General features: G+C 38.2%; 1 protein-coding gene across 5 annotated transcripts in view; it reads right to left on the reverse strand.

The window, feature by feature from the left end:
• The window catches only part of SESTD1 (SEC14 and spectrin domain containing 1), a 65,591-nt gene that overhangs the window by 25,495 nt on the left and 20,990 nt on the right, over positions 1-19,106 (reverse strand). For all 5 annotated transcript variants that reach the window (XM_061454596.1, XM_061454586.1, XM_061454577.1 and 2 more), the window contains 4 exons: positions 18,616-18,706; positions 13,710-13,823; positions 2,386-2,499; positions 169-266 (listed from right to left, as the gene is read on the reverse strand). In XM_061454596.1, coding sequence (XP_061310580.1) covers positions 169-266; positions 2,386-2,499; positions 13,710-13,823; positions 18,616-18,706 — 417 coding nt within the window. The remainder of the gene's footprint in view (positions 1-168; positions 267-2,385; positions 2,500-13,709; positions 13,824-18,615; positions 18,707-19,106) is intronic.

Raw genomic sequence — 19,106 nt, forward strand, 5'->3', positions numbered from 1 at the left:
CACACACACACACACGCACAGGTGAACTTTGTAGTCTACATTACAAACTTTCTGAATTTCTTTACACGTTTTAAAATATTTAAGGCATATCATATTTTTCATACTGTCTGGATTTCCAATGAAATTTTATAATCCAAAAGCACTGATTTCAAAAAGTGAATCACACACCTCTCTCTTTCTTGTTGAGTTCCTTTATCACTTCCATTGTTAATTAGAGCAAGTTCATCCAGTAAGGATGTTGATTCTTTCGTAAACTTTTCAAATACCTAAATAAGAGTCAGGTTTTAATTTAAGAAATTAAAATCATATCATGTGGCAGTATTGAAGTGCAAATTTATCCACTAGTTCATCTTTACACGGTGTAATTATTTCCCAGCATTCAGACAGTAGGGTCAAAAGAGTAGAAAAAGTAAGGTTTGTTCAAGGAACACTTAGGAGCACTAAGATTGCCTAAGGAGACAGTAAACATTACACTGAATACAAGAAAGATAGACTGAATTCTGAAATACTGAAAATTTTGAGACTCCTGCAAAACCTATAAGCAAATCTTAAGAACAATGTTAGAGAATCAAGGCGTGCTATGCCAGCATCTGACAGCTCACTTGAACAAAATAAAATCATGAACTTTGCAAAGCGTGCAGCTCTTAATCACTACTAATATGGCTATATTGTGATGAATAAGTAAGATGGAAGAAAGATGTATTATATAAAAAGAAATATCCTAATCAGTTTCTTTGAATATAGGGCCATCTGATTTCAGATAACAAGGCCTGTATAGCCAATGAGTACCTCTCAGATGACTCCTTTGTACCAGATTTGAGGGTTAATTTTTTGGTTTCGCTTTTTTAACAGAACTGAGCATGAACCAATACCATAAATGACATGCATAATAGCTTTCAAGGTCTTTTTGGCGTTAAAAAGTGATTAATCAATAGCCTGCAGATCAACCTCTCAATCTATTTAGGACTACTTAAATGTCAGGGTAAACTAAAAAGGATCTGCTGTGGACAGCCCTTAAAAGTGGATTTATAAGAAATCTAAATTCAGCTGTTACAAAAGGGGAAAAAAAAATTAAAAAAAAAAAAATCACTCAGGTTAAAATGTACTAAACAGTTGTAAATTGTATTTCAGCTAATACCTTAAACAACCTTTCTACCCTCTTGTCTAGTTTCAGAATTCAGGAGTTGCAATGGAGGAGGTTCTTCATTAATTTACAAAACAAATGAAACAAGGCAAGAGAAGAAAGACAGGAGAATGAAATTTTCAGTTGTATTCTGAACCAAATATAAAGCTCAAGTCCCAGTTGAAGTACTGTCCTTACAGATTTTATGAATGCAAGAATAAGTTAGTAGAAGCCACATTTGGATATACCAGACAAAAATAAAGGACAATGAAATACTAGATTTCCCTTTCCTCCCCTGTGTCCAGGTGCTCTTAGTTTCAGGCAGAATAAAAGCAAGCTTCCTTGCCCCAATCCACACACACAAAGGCTGTGCAAAGACCATGCAAAAAGCTGCACAGTAGAGGATGTTCTCTCTCTACCCTTGAGTCTGAACTCACAATTTGCTGAGATTCTTAAAAAGAAACATGGTACACATGGCGTAAGCCCTCTAATTTCTTGAGAGGGAAGTACTGCTATGAAACTGGCTGCCAGGTATGTTTGAAGGCTATGGGCAGTTGTGGTTGTGACATACTGTGGAGTACTCCTTGTCCAGAATCTCACCTGGAGATCTTAGATAGAGATACATATTTTAAGAATAGATTGCACAGGAAAGAAACACTGCTTCATTTAAAATTGTTTTGAAAATTAAAGTAACTAAAAAAAAAGAAAAAAAAGAGTATCAGTGAATAATAGATTAAAAACATTTTGGAGTGCTACGTGCCCCAAGAGTTGATTAAACAACTAATTTCTTTTAATGATTTGCTCCTACACATTTACTGCATCTCTGTATCTACTAGGGAAACTATACTGATAGACGTTTTAGTGTAGGACAGCTTTAAAACCTGGCTCTCAGGCCACACGAACCAACACTTAAGAGATAACCAAGGAAGATCTGCAGAGTTCCAGATATTTCCTCCTTGTTTTGGATTTAACTTTGCAGCAGCGAAACAATTTTCCTTTGTACAGACTATACCATGCACTCAGGCTCTTCTAGAGCAAGGGTTTACAAGAGAGTTTCCTTAAGGAACTTGTTTGTTCAGCAAGTTGATTACATCCTCAACCCTTGAGCAAATATGGTGTTAGCTGCCATCATAAGATTACTCATGCATTTCAACTAACTACTACACATATGAATTTTCTACACATTTAGCAGCTCCTACACAAAAAATTTCATGGCTCAAGAATGAGATATTTAAAAACAAGAACAAAACCAGAAAACCAACCAGCCTCTTGTTCAACCAATCCATGTGATCATAGGTGAGAGATCCTCCAAAGTCTTCTGTTAGTTGGCATGGTTCTATGTATCGAGTCAGCTTGTTAGCAGATACTAAAATAACCTGCAATAGTAAAGAAATTTTAGGTACACTTGTAAGTTATGCTATATTTTTCCCTAAGTACCAGAGAAATTGTGTTAAGTGGGCCCAGAGGCACTGAGCCGATCTTACTCTGATTCAGATATAGCGACCTTTCTTTCTTTTTTTACTGGTAAATGTTTGAATGAAATATAGCTCGTTGCAGTTAAAGTGGGCCCAAACCAGACAGGTAATTCTGATATGCAGTGTGTATCTCATGCATAAATGTAATCTACACTGTCATTGACACTGCATGGGAAAAATAAATGTTTGTTGGGTATTTGTTTTCTTGGTGATAAATAATGCTTCGTGATCAAGTTATACACCACATAATCTATTTTTAGTGAATATAGTAGCAGGATGTCATACAGCAAAGCACTTAGTATTTTTATGACTCTCTTGCAATACTTCCAGTCCCAGAGGTGAGTTTTTGCCATAAAAGTTAAGTGCTTGCATTTACTGTGCAAACACGCACAGCAAGAGTTGGATCAACCATACTCTTTCTAAGAGTAGTCAAATTCAAAACTTAGTATGCTTAAAAGCCTGAGTCATTTGCCAAGGAGACAAATCCAGTTCATCAACTCCTCAGGATATGAAGGAAAACACAGGTCAACTGCTAGTCAGAAGACGAACTTCATCCCTTCATTTCTGAATTAGAGAAGCTCCTGGCTGAGCCTTATTCATATAAATTTAAACCAAAAGTTGGCTGCACAGGTTGCTTTGATGCACAATATGCTACACCTGGAATAACTCCTGTGGAAAAATAACGAATTCTCTATGGAAGCAGACATGTTAGCAATAGAGTCAGAAAGAAGCGTGGAAAAAAAAAAAACAAACCAACCAAACAAGACAATTTTGAGAACCCAGATCATGCATGTATTCTTACAGGTGGCAAGAATATTGGGAAAGAGCCAACTGGAAAGAGCCTTCTACTTCTAGTCCAGCTCTTTGGTCCTGCAGACACTGGAAGACAGAAAACCAATCCTAAACTTAAAGGTTTTCTCTTTACTATTACCTCAGGGGTTTTGTCTTCCACTAGCTCAGGATAGTTCAGAGCTGTTTAGATCACTAAACCAATTTGATGGGAGTAAAATTAACGAAAATACTATGTTCCTAAGACATATTTTGAGCCAATCAAAAGCCATTCAAGTCAAGAACCCCTGGCCAGTTGTCTGTCTCCATCCTTTGAAGTTTTTCAAATGGATACAGCCCTGGGTAACCTGGTCTAATCTCTGCTTTGAGCAGTAAATTGGACTAGAGACCTGTAATCTCAGAGATGACCCTGCTTTGAGCAGGAGGTTGGACTACATAACTTTTGAGGTCCCTTCCAATTAGAATTGCTCTTTAATTTTCAACTCTTACAACTCAAGAATCCATAGTGGTTTGAACAAATGATCTAATATTTACTGTATGGGAACACCTTCCAGCAACATTCAGCAAATACAGACTACTCTCCTGTATTCTGTGTAGCTGCCATAAATGAAATTATCTTGCAGTTTCTTCTGGCTTAAGCCCCAGATAACTTTAGGTCCAAGAAAAATAGTTTGTGTTTCTTCCTTCTTTAGGCACAAATTTATATTTTAGGTCTTTTTAAAATTCTCTTTTCATCTCTAGGAGTTCATAAAAAAGGAAAAAAATTAATTTACTCAATTAGGATATTTTTGGTATGGAAACTGAAGTAACTAGGGCAGCTGGTTCACATCACTGAAATACTAGTTCTAAAAAGTAAATTGCCTGAATAAAAGGAGGGACTGCATTGAGACCATTTATTTCTGATTATTTTTTTTTTAAACTAATATCCTTCAGGAAGAATCACAGGCAAGGGATGTGCTTTACAAATGTGCACCAGGGAAACATTTAATTTTTTTTTTCTCCTGTAAAGCAAAACCTGCCTGTAACAGATACATGAGAAAACAACCCTCTGATGAAAAAAAAAAACAAAAAACAACACCCTAAAAATGAGATTCATCAATGAACATAAATTTCTTTGCACCTGATTAGAGAGATTATGAAAAATAAAACCTTCCCACCTCAAAAGTAAGCCTTGATGTAACTCAAGACACTGCTCCAAACCCATTCATCTTCTAGGGGTTTTTGTTTTGTTTTTTTTTTGAAGAAGTTTCTTTCTTAACCTTTTTATTGACTGTTCTTTTGCTAGACCTAAACTAGTGTCAGTGCCAACACAAAATCCTCACCATGCTTTAATTTAGTAACTTTGATATTTTTAGGTGTAAAAAGCACAATTTGCCTTCCCAAAGCTTCTGAAATACCATTTTTAGCAGCTACTACAGATTAATAGGCCGTAAGAACATACACCAAGAAAAAACATTATTTAGGGATAATTTAATAAATTTTTTTATAAAATCAAAATAACCTCTTGAAAAGCTGCCAAAAAAAAAACCAACCCCATGTACTGCAGTCTTGTGCTTCAACCACAAAATTCCCTTATCTCTCAAGAGTGAGACTACAGTTACTTTTTCTAGAAACACAATTCTGACCCTTGAGACAGTGTCACTAACGCCTATCTCTCACAATAAAAGCGCTTTGAGTACTGTCTGTACAAGGCTGATCTACATCACTTGATGGTTTTTACAATTATTTTTATTGATCATCTCCAATGAAGAAGTATCAAGATCAGAGGGGAATTCTGGATATTCAATAGAACATGTGCTCCCAAAACGTTAAAACACATCCATCTGAACTTTCTTTCTTGTGTGAAAAAACTAAAAAGCTCTTTAATGCAAATTTCAGAGTCAAACCCAGAAGCTACTGAAATACAGGATGCTGTAAAGTTTCAGTAACAATGCAGTTCTTTTCTTTATTTCACAGCAGCCACATTACTGAACCTAAAAAGGAGCAGTTATTTCTAAAAGAACACACATGTCCCTTGATAACAGAAAATTTTAAAAAGTAAAATCTAAGCATATTATTCTTCTGAGAGAATTAAAATGGCTATACTAATCTTTGTATCTTAGCATCAATAGTAATACATTCCAGCTCTGTGATAAATTAAAAAAGTTATCTAAAATTGAATGGTAAAATTATCAGAACAAAAACTTTATACTGGGAAATAGTTACCAAAGCACTGTAAGGGGACTAAATCCTATTTTTAATCCCAGGAGTAATAACATCCTAAAAAAAATGAGATTTAGTTTAAAAGAATAATTGGTGTCATCTCTTAGGAAAGACACAAAAAAAAAAAAACCCCAAACAAACAAAAAAACAACCAGAAGAAAATAATACTATTAACTTGCATTTGCACAACACTGTAAACCTAAAAATACACTGAATTTCACATAACAGAAAAGTCAATTCTGACAAAGTAATTTATTAAAAAGGAGAAAATAATTCATTACAGAAATATATCTATACTGCTTATAATTTGTTAGTCTGGGGGATTTGTTTGGGGATTTTTGTTGCGGTGTTTTGGGTTTATACTTATTTATTTTTACACTTCAAGCAACCTAATATCCAACAACCGAAAAGTCAGACTAAGTTCCCAGTCCCTGTAGAGAATTCATACGAGGTATGCTCAACTTCTGCGAATTTTATATGGACTGAAAGTGCATTACCAACACATGCCACAGTTTCTCATTTGTCTTAAGTAACCCTCGTGATCATGTGGGTACCAAGCATGAAATTAGATGCTTCTTTAGAAAAAGAAAAAATACTAAGAATAACAGAATGCATATATTATACACAGTATTAGCTGTTTGACATTATGAAAGTGACAGAAATGCAACTAGTGACAAGAACATTTATGCATACAATAATATAAATGTTTAAATTCTGTTCCAATTTGTTACACTACAGTGCCAATGACTACAAATGTATCTAAGAGTATATTAAGGTATTTACTCAATATGAAAAGAATATCTGCCTCATTACTCATTTTAATAAACTAGAATAAAAATATTTAATGTATTTTTCATTTAAGTACTGCAATGTGAGAATCTGTCATTCCCAAACTTTTTTTTTTTTTTAAAGAACATTAATGAAACATGCTAAAAGCTGATGATACTTATTTGATTGCTGGTTGATAATTTCAGACAAATTAAATTTAAACGGGCATAAGCAGAAGTTCCTTTGTTCATTTCCCAAAAGTTCTGCCAAGGAACACAGGGAAGCCTAGATAGCTCTTCCCCTCTCACAGCCTGGTTGGTACACATAAAATGTTGAATTTTTATAAAGTCCTTTAGGCTCAATATTAAAGCTGTTTTCTCAGTGGATTGATTCTTGATGATTTGTTATGCCAGCAGCTTACACATCCAAACAGCTTTGGAAAAATACAGGGAAAGCTTCAACGCACAAGGCAGAGATTTACGAGAACAAGTCTGCACTTCAGCCTGTGCAGAAATCCAAACCAAAGAATGCCTATCTTCATTTTTCACACTACACTGAAGGCATCTGTTGCCAGAAAACCAGCAACTTTTTATTAGTATTATTATTTAATTATGTTTAAATCCTAACTGTTTTCTAAAGCACAATCAGCATTTGGTTTTGGGGGTTTTGTTTGGTTGGATTTTGTGGTTGTCTTGGGGGTTTTCTGGTTTGGTTTTTTATTATTTGAAAGTTAGCTGTGCTTATTCTCCAGCAAACTGAGCTGCTGAAAAAACTTAACTACAACCTGAACTACTCTCCTGGTCATTTTTCAAGAATAACTATAGCACCTTTAACAGACTAAACATAGCTGCCCATATATCTGGTCTGATAGCGACTCATTGCCATGGAACTGTAAAGCAAAGATTTCCTCTTCCTGAGGAGGATAATCCTATTGTTTGATGATAAATATTATTTTAATCCAGTTTTGAAATGCTGTTTGATTAAACACTGAGTAGGATAGAGTGTTATTTGTTAATATGGAACACTAATCTATACAATGATCATTTACTTTAACATTACATCAAGAAACACAAGCTAAATATTTACGTGGCCAGTATCACACAGAAATCTGGCATACTGGAAACCTAAGAGCAGCTAGGAGAAGCTAGATATACAATAGATTTAACTCTACTCCCCAGTAACTACCTTCCTCACTTTCAAGCATTCACAGTTTTGCCCATTCATTCACCTTCCTCTCCAGGGCTCATGATAATTAGCACACTTTTTGCCATCCCAGAGAAGAGACTAATGAGCACACACACTTCTTTAGGGCTGAATTCAGAACATGACCTAAAAACACAGGCTTACATACTACAGCTCCACAGAGACAATTCCCTGATTTGGCAGAGGTTTTTAAAAGAAAGGACCATCGCCTTCAGTGCTAAAACAGCAGCAAGGACACATTCAGATGAAAAGAGAGATGCATTTAAATAAATATATTTTTCAGTAAAAAAAATTGGAACTCCCATACACATTTTGGGGGAAGTCCATAAAAGCTACAGATTTTGGTGCCTCGGTATTAAATAATGGACTGGATGATCTGATACAAAAATAAAATGCTTCCTACAGAGTGTTGTTCATTCTGTGGAGCAATACTCTGATTATTAGCATTGTTAAAAGGTAAATTGGGGATTTCCAAGTAGAATACTGAAAGATAAGCTATAAGGATACATGTAGTAACAACAATTAATTTCAAAATACAGTAACAGCATAAAAACCTCTTATAGTAACAGTAGAAAGCTCTGGGCCACAGTGTGTTTTCACTAGCACCAAACAACAACAACAAAAAAAGCACATGTAAGTGGTGGGGATTTTTGTATTTTGGAACACAAAATTGCTGTAACCACCTGACAGTTGTTTAATCACTTCCAGAATAAAAAGAATTAGTCTAAGGAAGATAACTATATACCTGGGTATGTACCACTGGCATGGGTAGACAGAGAAAAGTTACTTTATTTGAATTGTGGACTGATATGAAAAATTGTGGTCTTATCACATTGGATTTAGCATTTCAGTTGTTTTATTAAACTGTTTGCTAAGCACTTTTAAACTAATGACAAGATCTTACTAGCTATTTTTCATCTACATAACACGGAAAAAGCCAAGTCAGCTGGCTTTTATTCCTTTCAAAGGAATTCTGATATGCAAGTATATAGACCATAAACAGATTAATATGCAGGAAATTTTCACAGAAAAATGTGAGTTTTACGTTTCTGTGCTCTCTGTATATTGATGATTTGACATTAGAGACTTGAGATTTTCCAGAGCAGATTCTGACATACAATCATATTTCTGACACTATTACTAGACTTAAGAGTTGTTAGCTGCTACAGTGCAAGCATACAGCATTTAGAACTACTCAGACTTTGCACTTTAGGACTATCACGATCCTTCTGCTATATATTCTGATTTTTCCAACTAATTCACACTAGTTTACCACCTTTTTTTTTGTTTTTGACAAAAAGAAAAGTCAGTCTGTGGGCAATATTACATTTTGTACAAACTTGCACATTTCTTATGCTTTTATGGTACACATTTTCTTCCAGTTATCCTACTTATCTTCATATGCAAATCTCGCCATCAAATACAACACACTACACACATCACTATGTACAGTATATTAATTAAGAAGCAAAAAGCAATGCCTCCCAGCCCTTCATAACAGAATAAGAAATTTTTATATTTAAACCCTGTTCTTCATTCATTTAAAAACATTAACAGTATTAAGTATTACAATGTAACATACACAAGATTTCAGTGGAAAGACACCCTTGGAACAGTTAAGACAGCTCTCCTGTTATGAAGCATGGGCACAGGACCAGAAAAAACAGCTTCAATGAACACATGAACTGGTTGCTAATAAGCATTTTAGGGAGGAATAAAGGGACAGAAGAAAGCTCTGCTGGAGGATGAATGGGAACTGACCTGAGGCACATCCAAAACCAACACTAATACTAACCAGGAATAAGGATATGCACTTTTACCCAGCTGAATCAGCCCACCTCTTTATACTTTATCCGCCCAGTAGCCTTTTGATCTCTGTTCCCACATTTACTTTCATTGCTTTGCAACTCATCATCACCACATCTCACTCTGAAGCAGAGGATCTCTGCCTTTGAACAGAAAGGAAGGCATTGTGCTTAATGGATTCACCTGGCAATAGTAAGCAAGGTATTAAAAGTAGATCAGGTAGCAGGAAATAGGAGGTAGATGTGATGCCCCACTAGAAATTACAGGTATACAACATTTACTTCAAATGTATAAAATTACACTCTCAAGTGAATCAAAATATTTAATATTTTGATTTAAATTTTTAGACTGTATTTATTTTGTTGATGTGAAAGCAATCTTGGATTTTCCCTAATAGTTGTGCAAATGTAACCAACGATTCAAAACACAAGTTGGGAGTTGCTTTCTTTTTACTGCCAGTAACCTACAATTATGCAGCTGCAGATGAGGGCATGAGTTAGAGGTTTCTATAGCCTTATCAGTGCCCTGCCCTCAAATCAGGAATAGAACAAAGATAAACTACCGTCTCAAATATTATTTGGAGTGCAGAGAAGTTGGGTCATTTTTATTAAGCCAGTTTTCCTAATCACAACCAAGTAACAGATAACCAAGAGTTAATGAATGGTCAAGAACACAGGCTTGCCTAATGACAAGGGTGATTCTTCATTATCTAGGAAAGCACAAGATTTTTTGCTACTGTCCTCTCAGCTTTCCCTGTCCTTTAATGAAGAATACCATTTAATATGAGTTATTGCACATTTTAAAAAAAGACAACACACACACAAGAAAAAAAAAAACAACCTCCAAGAAAGTGCAAGATACTAGGAAGCACTAGGGTGGTATCACACAGTCTCTTTAGAAACATCTGTAGTAACTCTGTACTAAGTTGGCTGGGAGTGTTGATCAGCTGAAGGATAGGAAACCTCTACAGAAAGGGATCTAGACAGGATGGAAGGATGGGCTGCGAGCACTGGCATGAGGTTCAACAAGGCCAAGTCCGGAGTCCTGCACTTGCGCCGTAACAACCCCATGCAACACTACAGGCTTGGGGAAGACTAGCTGGAAAGCTGCTCAGTGGAAAAGGACCTGGGGGTGCTGACTGACAGAGCTGAACATGAACCAGCTTGCGCCCAGGCAGCCAATAAGGCCAACAGTATCCTGGCCTGTTATCAGCAATAGTGTGGCAGCAGGGCCAGGGTAGCTATCAGCCCCCTGTACTGGGCACTGACAAGGCCACACCTTGAATTCTGTGCTCAGTTCTGGGCCATTCACTGGAATAGGTCCAGGAAAGAGCAACAAAGCTGGTGAAGTGTCTGGAGAATAATTCTGATGAGGAATGGCTCAGGAACTGGGGTTGTTTAGTCTGGAGAAGAAAAGGCTCAGGGGGACCTTACTGCTCTCTACAACTACCTGAAAGGAGGCTGTATTGAGGTGGGGGTCAGTCTCTTCTCCCAAGCAACAAGAGACAGGACAAGAGGCAAGAGCCTCAAGCTGCACTGGGGAGGTTTAGACGGGGTATTAGGAAAGATTTCTTCACAGAGAGGGTGACCAGGTATTGGAACAGGCTTCCCAGGAGAGAGGTGGAATCACCATTCCTGGAAGCGTTCAAAAACTGCAGAGAAGAGGGCCCTCAGTGATAACAGTTTAGTGGTGGCCTTGGCAGTGCTGGGGTAATGGCTGGACTTGATGATCTTAAAGGTCTTGTCCAACCTAGTTTATTCTATGATTCCATGATGAAAATTCAGCTACTAGCTGTTATCCTCTACTCACACAAACTGCATCTGCCCATGCATCAAGCCAAGATAGGGAGAACAAATCTGAAGTTTTCCTCCTGCTTAGGAAGCAGCTGCCATGTTTTAGTGCTATGATTATTTTTCTTGTGAAATGATATCTCACTATTTCTCTTACAACTGACACATTTTGATATATGTTTACATGAAATGTATCTCTAATACTTGCATTATTTTCTTACTCCTAAAACTTCAGAACTATAAATTTAAGAGAATCTTAGGTTAAAATTTTGGGTCAGAGAGAAATGTTTATGGTTCAGTAACAAAAAAAACTAGTTCAGAAACAGAAACCAAAATGTTTAGTTACACAACTCCTATGTTCTATGCCAAGAACGCCAACATCATCATTGGCACAGAACATGATTCATAAAATTACTAAGCTTACTAAATTTCATTACAGTATTATCATTTAATGTCTGTTAGCCAATCCGTAAAGTCAAACAAAAGTATCCTTCTGTTATCATAGCCATGTAAAACTATCTCTACTTTGTTAACAGATTTTCTGTAGGGTTCCTGCTTATTTGTCTAGAAATAGATTCTAGCTGAGTCATATTAAAGAAAAATCCAAGAAGAATCTTCTAGAGGACTAATTTCCAACCTCGCAATAACATGATGTATACAGTAACAACCACTGCATAAAATTTAAAGGCTTCCTGAACTTGTTCAAGGACTGTATTTATGGGTGTGCAGATGGGAAAAGAGAGCCTAAATCAGATTAGGGAATGCTAAGGATGAGGATTTACCTTTATTACTGCCCCTTTCTGGGTTTTAGTGTTTATCTTATGTCCGGAAAACGTCTGTGTAAAACTGAATTCAGCAAACTTAAGTCACTTTCTAAACACAAGCTCTTAAATCACCCTTTTGAGTACAAATGGTTGGTCAGTCTTCAATTCTCATCTTGGAGATAAGATAAACAATAGGCTAGTTTATAAAAGGTGGACACCACCACACTCATGTTTTTTCATTAAAGAAGCTATGACTAAGCTGCTACATGCTGAACTTCAAAATGAAAGATAATTTAACCATACGGCCTTGCCAGTCTCCTCGAGGGATTCAGGTGAAGGGACAGAAAAACATCTGTGAAACCCAAGAGACTTTAAACTGCAATGCAAGTCATAAGATTATCACAGTTGGAACCAACAGTAGCAAACTTTCAGGCACTTCAGTACCTTTATTAGTGAATATCTTGCTGGCTGCAGACTTTCAAACACACAATTGGCTGTTCAGAGATTCTCTGGATTGCTATGCTGAACTTGGGCTACTTTCAAGTCGGAATTTTAAGAACTACTCAAAAAGAAAATATGATATTCATCTGCAAGATAACCTGAAGGCAAATGTGCAGGATATCCTTACTTACAGAGCTCTAAAGCAAATTACAAAAAAAAAGATGTAATAAAAGGAATCTTAAAGAAAAAAAAAACAGAACAAAAACCCAAAAAACAACATAAAAAGGTTTCATCATTTGACTGAAAATAGGAATATTACCCTTTACCGCCACACTTCTTCAGAGCACTTCCACATGCAGGAACTGTTTCCAGAAATGAAACCACCTATTCTAGGTAAAATCTGATACGGACTTAAGACAAAATTCATATGAATTAACAGCATTATGTCTAGATGGTTTTAGGTTTATTTTACTTAGCAGTTGCATAACCTTTCAGCTACCACCTTCCAATTCTCATTTTCCCTAGATTTTCTACAGGAGTATGCAAGAATTTTATAATGTCAACATCAGAAAGAATTACACAGCATCGGACAAGGCTGCAAAATGCTTTTCTATTCAATCTCTTTTTAAGAGCTCTGTTGTACAAAATACGTCAACATTTTAGTATTTGATGAGCACAGCGGGCTTGCTGTAGGTCAAGCTATAGATAAGCTTCAAAAATTATTGGCAGGATCGATGATACTGAATTTCCTGAAAACAGAGAAAAAAAAGTAAAAATAAAAAAAAAGAGGTTTCAACTAACCTCCCCAGAAGATACAAGAACGGAACTGCTAACATTAGAGTGTAATCTCTTGTACACAATCTGCCTCACGAGCTAAGAGCAGTATCAGCTATTTGGCAAACTGAAGTGACCTATAACCACTGTTACCAACGTCAACAAACTAAAAAAGAGAACAGACGCATGCAACAACAAGATGTTCTTCAAAATGGTTACTACTGATTTATCAACCCCATACCACATGCACCTCTACAGTCATCCCAGAAAAGTCATGAAAAATACTCATGCTAAAGCCTATGCAAAGGCTTCTTACTCAAAACATATATAACATATACCAAAAAGCTTTTTCCTCTTGCCGAGGAAAGAAAAATGCTACACTTCTCTAATTTGAGAGCTACTTCATTTAATACTCTTATTGAAGAAGGAAAAAGTTAAAATGCCACAGTGGTTTGTTAAGGATATCTACAAAGCACCTGGAATATAACTACTTTCAAGAGAGACACTAATTTCCATGCAATTAATCCAGTATTCCACAAATGGTATATCTGACTGAAACAGAAGTTCTACATACCTCAAAGCCAAGTCTATCTTTTTCTTTCCAAAAACAGAAATGTGTAACCTTCTTATCCCAGAATTCATCTGGCTTTACTACACAAACAAGTGACACCTCAGCTGGAACAACGTTCTGTAAGACAAATGAAAAAAGTAAACCATTCAAGATTAAACCTTCAATTACCACAAAGCTGAATTCCACTTATATGCCATCATTTATTCAAGAACTTAGTTTAATTTCTGTCTGTTAAGTCTGCTGCACCTGCCTTGCATGCCACCTCCATCCCACTTTGAGGAAGACTGCACTAAATTTCATGGCAAAATTGTGTTAAAACTGACAGAAAATCTAATCTCTTTACTCCCAGTTTCTGAGGCTTAAGCATTAGTCTGTGCTACACCAGTAAAAAAAACACATGAGTTATTGGCTAGACTTAATTTATGGCATTTTCCTTAAAAGAAAAAATATGAAGGATAACAAAGCTTTCTACCTATGTAATTTGCTATGTAGAATAAAACGGTAATTATGAAGTAAGAAAAAAATTGCACACTTTGTCATTAAATCACATGACAAGAATATATCCTATAATTCTCTAGTATGTACTGCTTAGACTAGAAAGAAAGGGTGTAATATTAGTTCATAGGACTATTACAAAGAAAACAGTCCTCTGCCTAAAAGAATAATTTAATCTACCAGGTTGATTTTATGCTGGCACACTGAATGCAGATGAAGGAATAGAGACTCTTGATTACTCAAGTCACCAGCTATAGCAATAAGCAACAGTAATTACAGTACTGACATAAAAGTGACACAGTCCATGGGATTTCTCTTTAATGCCTTATTTAAAAAAATATAATTCTCAAAAAGTTAAGTTTACCTAAGTCAGAAATCACAGCGTTTAAAAATAAAGAAGATATTTCATTCTTTAATGAATATACAAAAACTTTCTGCCACACAACATCCTTGTCTCTAAATTGGAGAGACATCAATTTGATGGATGGACCACTCGGTGGATAAAGAACTGGCAGGATGGCCACCCACAAAGAGCTGTGGTCAATGGCTCAGTGTCTGGGTGGAGACCAGTAACAAGTGGTGTCCCTCAGGGATCAGTGTTGGGACCGGTCTTGTTTAACATCTTCGTCGCTGATACGGACAGTGGGATTGAGTGCGCCCTCAGCAAGTTTGCCGATGATACCAAGCTGTGTGGTTCGGTTGATACCCTGGAGGGAAGGAATGGCATCCAGAGGGACCTTGACACGCTTGTGAGGTGGGCTGATGCCAACCTCATGAAGTTTAATTATGCCAAGTGCAGGATCCTACACATGGGTCAGAGCAATCCCAGGCACAGCTACAGGTTGGGCAGAGAAGAGATTCAGAGCAGCCCTGCAGAGAAGGACTTGGGGGGGGCTGGTCGATGAGAAAGTGAACATGAGCAGGCAGCGTGCGCTTGCAGCCCAGAAAGGCAACCGTATCCTGGGCTGCATTAAAAGGAGCGTGACCAGCAGGTTGAAGGAGGTGATCCTGCCCCTCTATTCTGCCCTAGTGAGACCTCACTTGGAGTATTGTGTGCAGTTCTGGTGTCCTTAACATAAAAAGGACACGGAACTGTTGGAACAAGTTCAGAGGAGGGCCACGAGGATGATCAGGGAACTGGAGCACCTCCTGTATGAAGACAGGCTGAGAAAGTTGGAGCTGTTCAGCCTGGAGAAGAGAAGGCTGCGTGGAGACCTCATAACAGCCTTCCAGTATCTGAAGGGGGCCTATAGGGATGCTGGGGAGGGACTGTTCACTAGAGACTGTAGTGACAGGACAAGGGGTAACTGGTTAAAACTTAAACAGGGAAAGTTCAGATTGGATCTAGGAGGAAGTTTTTTACTGTTAGGGTGGTGAGGCACTGGAATGGGTTGCCCAAGAAAGTTGTGAATGCTCCACTCCTGGCAGCGTTCAAGGTGACATGGTTTAGTGTGATGTGTCCCTGCAAGGGGGTTGGAACTAGATGATCTTAAGGTCCTTTCCAACCCTAACTAGTCTATGATTCTATTTAAAAGTAGACAAAATATTTAACATACAACTGTCTGATGACCAACCAGCACCTATCTGTGCCCAAGCAGAGAGTAATCTCAAGTGGTGTGCACTAGTGATTAGTTTACATCAGAAAATCTTCATTACTTCCTTCTCAAATTAGATACAGATGTGCAACCTATATTTCTGCAGGCTTCACACTGGCAGGAACTGTGCTAACAGGAAGCAGTAAAATCTGAGCACGGGCAAACTACCTTCACCACTAGCTGAAGTTCCCACTAAATGCCACAACTGCACATTAGCTGAAGTGAAAGCTCAGTTGAGATCGTAATCAGAATATAGTGGATCCAATTACTCTACTAATAGGAATGACATCTTAGTGAAGAATAGGTGAAAGACACCCTGAAACAGACTTAAAAACCCAGGAGCAACAATAAGCCAGAATGACAATAAAATGAAATAATTCAAATTTTACATACTTTGAGGCTTCATTTAAGTTTGAGAGGAAAACTGCTCTAGTAGAGAGAAATTATCTGAGCAGAAAGCAAGGCAGTAGTCAAAGTTCTCTCTTCAAAGCGCTGTATCATGCATTGTCTTTTACCACTGAGACCAGAAAATAAACAATACTGTTTAGCAGACTTTACTGTAACCCTACCATTCTGAAAAGCTAAAATAATAAATTGTTGTAAATTTCTTTAATTGGGAATCGGAACTTTCCCCCCCCTTCTTCTATTTTGTGTAGCATCCAGCAAAAAGAGCTTTTTCAAATACATGGCAGATAAAACTAACACCAGAGGCAATGTAGGCCCACTGATGAACGGGATGGGTGCCCTGGTGACAGAAGATACAGAGATGGCAGAGTTACTGAATGCCTTCTTTGTTTCTGTCTACTCTGCTGCAGGCAGTCCTGAAGAGCCCTGTACCCCTGAGACCTTAGATGAAGTCAGGTCAACGGAGCGGTCTGCCTTAGTCGATGAGGAATGGGTTAGAGACCAGTTGAGCAATCTGGACATCCATAAATCCATGGGTCCAGATGGCATGCACCCGCGGGTGCTGAGGGAACTGGCGGAAGTCATTGCTAGACCACTCGCCATCATCTTTACCAAGTCTTGGGAAACGGGAGAGGTGCCTGAGGACTGGAGGAAAGCAAATGTCACTCCAGTCTTCAAAAAGGGCAAGAAGGAGGACCCGGGTAACTATAGACGGGTCAGCCTCACCTCCATCCCTGGGAAACTGATGGGACACCTTATCCTTGGTGACATCTTAAGGCATATCAAGCATAAGAGGGTTATGAGGGGCAGTCAACATGGCTTCACCAAGGGGAAATCATGTTTGACCAATCTCTTAGCCTTTTATGAGGAAATAACACGGTGGATGGATGATGGCAGAGCGGTGGATGTGGTCTACCTTGACTTCAGCAAAGCATTTGACACAGTCTCCCACGGCACCCTCACAGCTAAATTGAGGAAGTGTGGTCTGGATGATCAGGTAGCGAGGTGGACTGTGAACTGGCTGAAGGAGAGAAGCCAGAGAGTTGTAGTCTATGGGGCTGAGTCTAGTTGGAGGCCTGTAACTAGTGGAGTGCCTCAAGGGTCAGTACTGGGACCGCTATTATTTAATATATTCATCAACGATTTAGATGAGGGAATTGAGTGTACTATCAGCAAGTTTGCTGATGACACTAAGCTGGGAGGAGTGGCTGACACGCCAGAAGGCTGTGCTGCCATCCAGCGAGACCTGGACAGGCTGGAGAGTTGGGCAGGGAATAACTGGATGAAATATAACAAGGGAAAGTGTAGAGTCCTGCATCTGGGCAGGAACAACCCCAGGTTCCAGTATAGGTTGGGAAACGACCTGTTAGAGCAGTGCAGGGGAGAGGGACCTGGGGGTCCTAGTGGACGACAGGATGACCATGAGCCAACACTGTGCCCTTGTGGCCAAGAAGGCCCATGGCATCCTGGGGTGTATTAGAAGGGGGGTGGTTAGTAGGTCGAGAGAGGTCCTCCTTCCCCTCTACTCTGCCCTGGTGAGACCGCATCTGGAATATTGTGTCCAGTTCTGGGCCCCTCAGTTCAAGAAGGACAGGGAGCTGCTGGAGAGAGTCCAGTGCAGGGCAACGAAGATGATTAAGGGAGTGGAGCATCTCCCTTATGAGGAAAGACTGAGGGAGCTGGGTCTCTATAGTTTAGAGGAGACTGAGGGGTGACCTTATTAGTGTATATAAATATATAAAGGGGGAGTGTCACGAGGATGGAGCCAGGCTCTACTCAGTGGCAAACAATGATAGGACAAGGGGTAATGGGTACAAACTGGAACACAAGAGGTTCCACTTAAACTTGAGAAGAAACTTCTTCTCAGTGAGGGTGACGGAACACTGGAACAGGCTGCCCAGGGAGGTCGTGGAGTCTCCTTCCCTGGAGACATTCAAAACCCGCCTGGACACATTCCTGTGTAACCTTATCTAGGTGTTCCTGCTCTGGCAGGGGGATTGGACTAGATGATCTTTCGAGGTCCCTTCCAATCTCTAGCATACTGTGATACTGTGATTGCACCAGAACCTGCTCAGCTGCACTACCAGTGTGAAGTTGCTGCCCTGAAGACATTCCTACTACTCACCATTAATAATGCCAGAAGCATATTTCTGTGTTTTAACTAAAACTCTGTTTTAGAAGAGAGTCTACAATTGGGTGTTCTCAGCATGTAATGTATTTGTCCCTCAACTTAAGCGAGGCATATCATCCACATTTCAGACGGTTTCTTTTTGCACTGAGCTGTCATAGAACCACATTTTGTAATTTTAAGAGGCTATATATTGTCTATTTCTCAGTAAAGATATTACTACATCTACAATAACAGAGCTATTGGATTCACATCTATAAAATTAGTCAGTAAAAAATTTATTTACCTGTAGCATTAACACAACTGTCTTTACCACGTTCCACTGTGATTTTCTGCCATCCACTATCACAGTAAATCCTCTAGCTTTGCACTTCTCACTGAAAGAAGAAAAACACTTAGGAAAAAAATTTGTGTCTGATAAAGTTGTAAGTAACCAAAACCCCTGAAATTTACATAAGGTAGAACAGCATTTCATAATCTTTAGTGCCCAAATCTGCAATTACAAAACCAAACCATTTCTGTGATCTTCTGAGCTTACAAAAAACAAAGCAACCTGCATGTAACAGTAAGCATTATGTTTCATACTGAGAAATGCAACTGTTATTTCATGCTTAAAAAAAACAAAATGCAAACAAAAATGGCAATGATTTTTCCATACTGCCACTATAAAAGAAAGGTCATTTTTCTTCATGACTGACAAACAGAACATTAGACGATTTCCCAGTTTGTATAGAGAACAAAGAACTTTGGTTGCATTTTCACACAGTTATTCTTACA

This window comes from Pezoporus flaviventris, unplaced genomic scaffold (genome assembly GCF_033815535.1).
Source record: "Pezoporus flaviventris isolate CSIRO_AGI_PZ_B2104156 unplaced genomic scaffold, CSIRO_AGI_Pfla_v1 ptg000001l, whole genome shotgun sequence".
Classification (NCBI taxonomy): domain Eukaryota; kingdom Metazoa; phylum Chordata; class Aves; order Psittaciformes; family Psittacidae; genus Pezoporus; species Pezoporus flaviventris.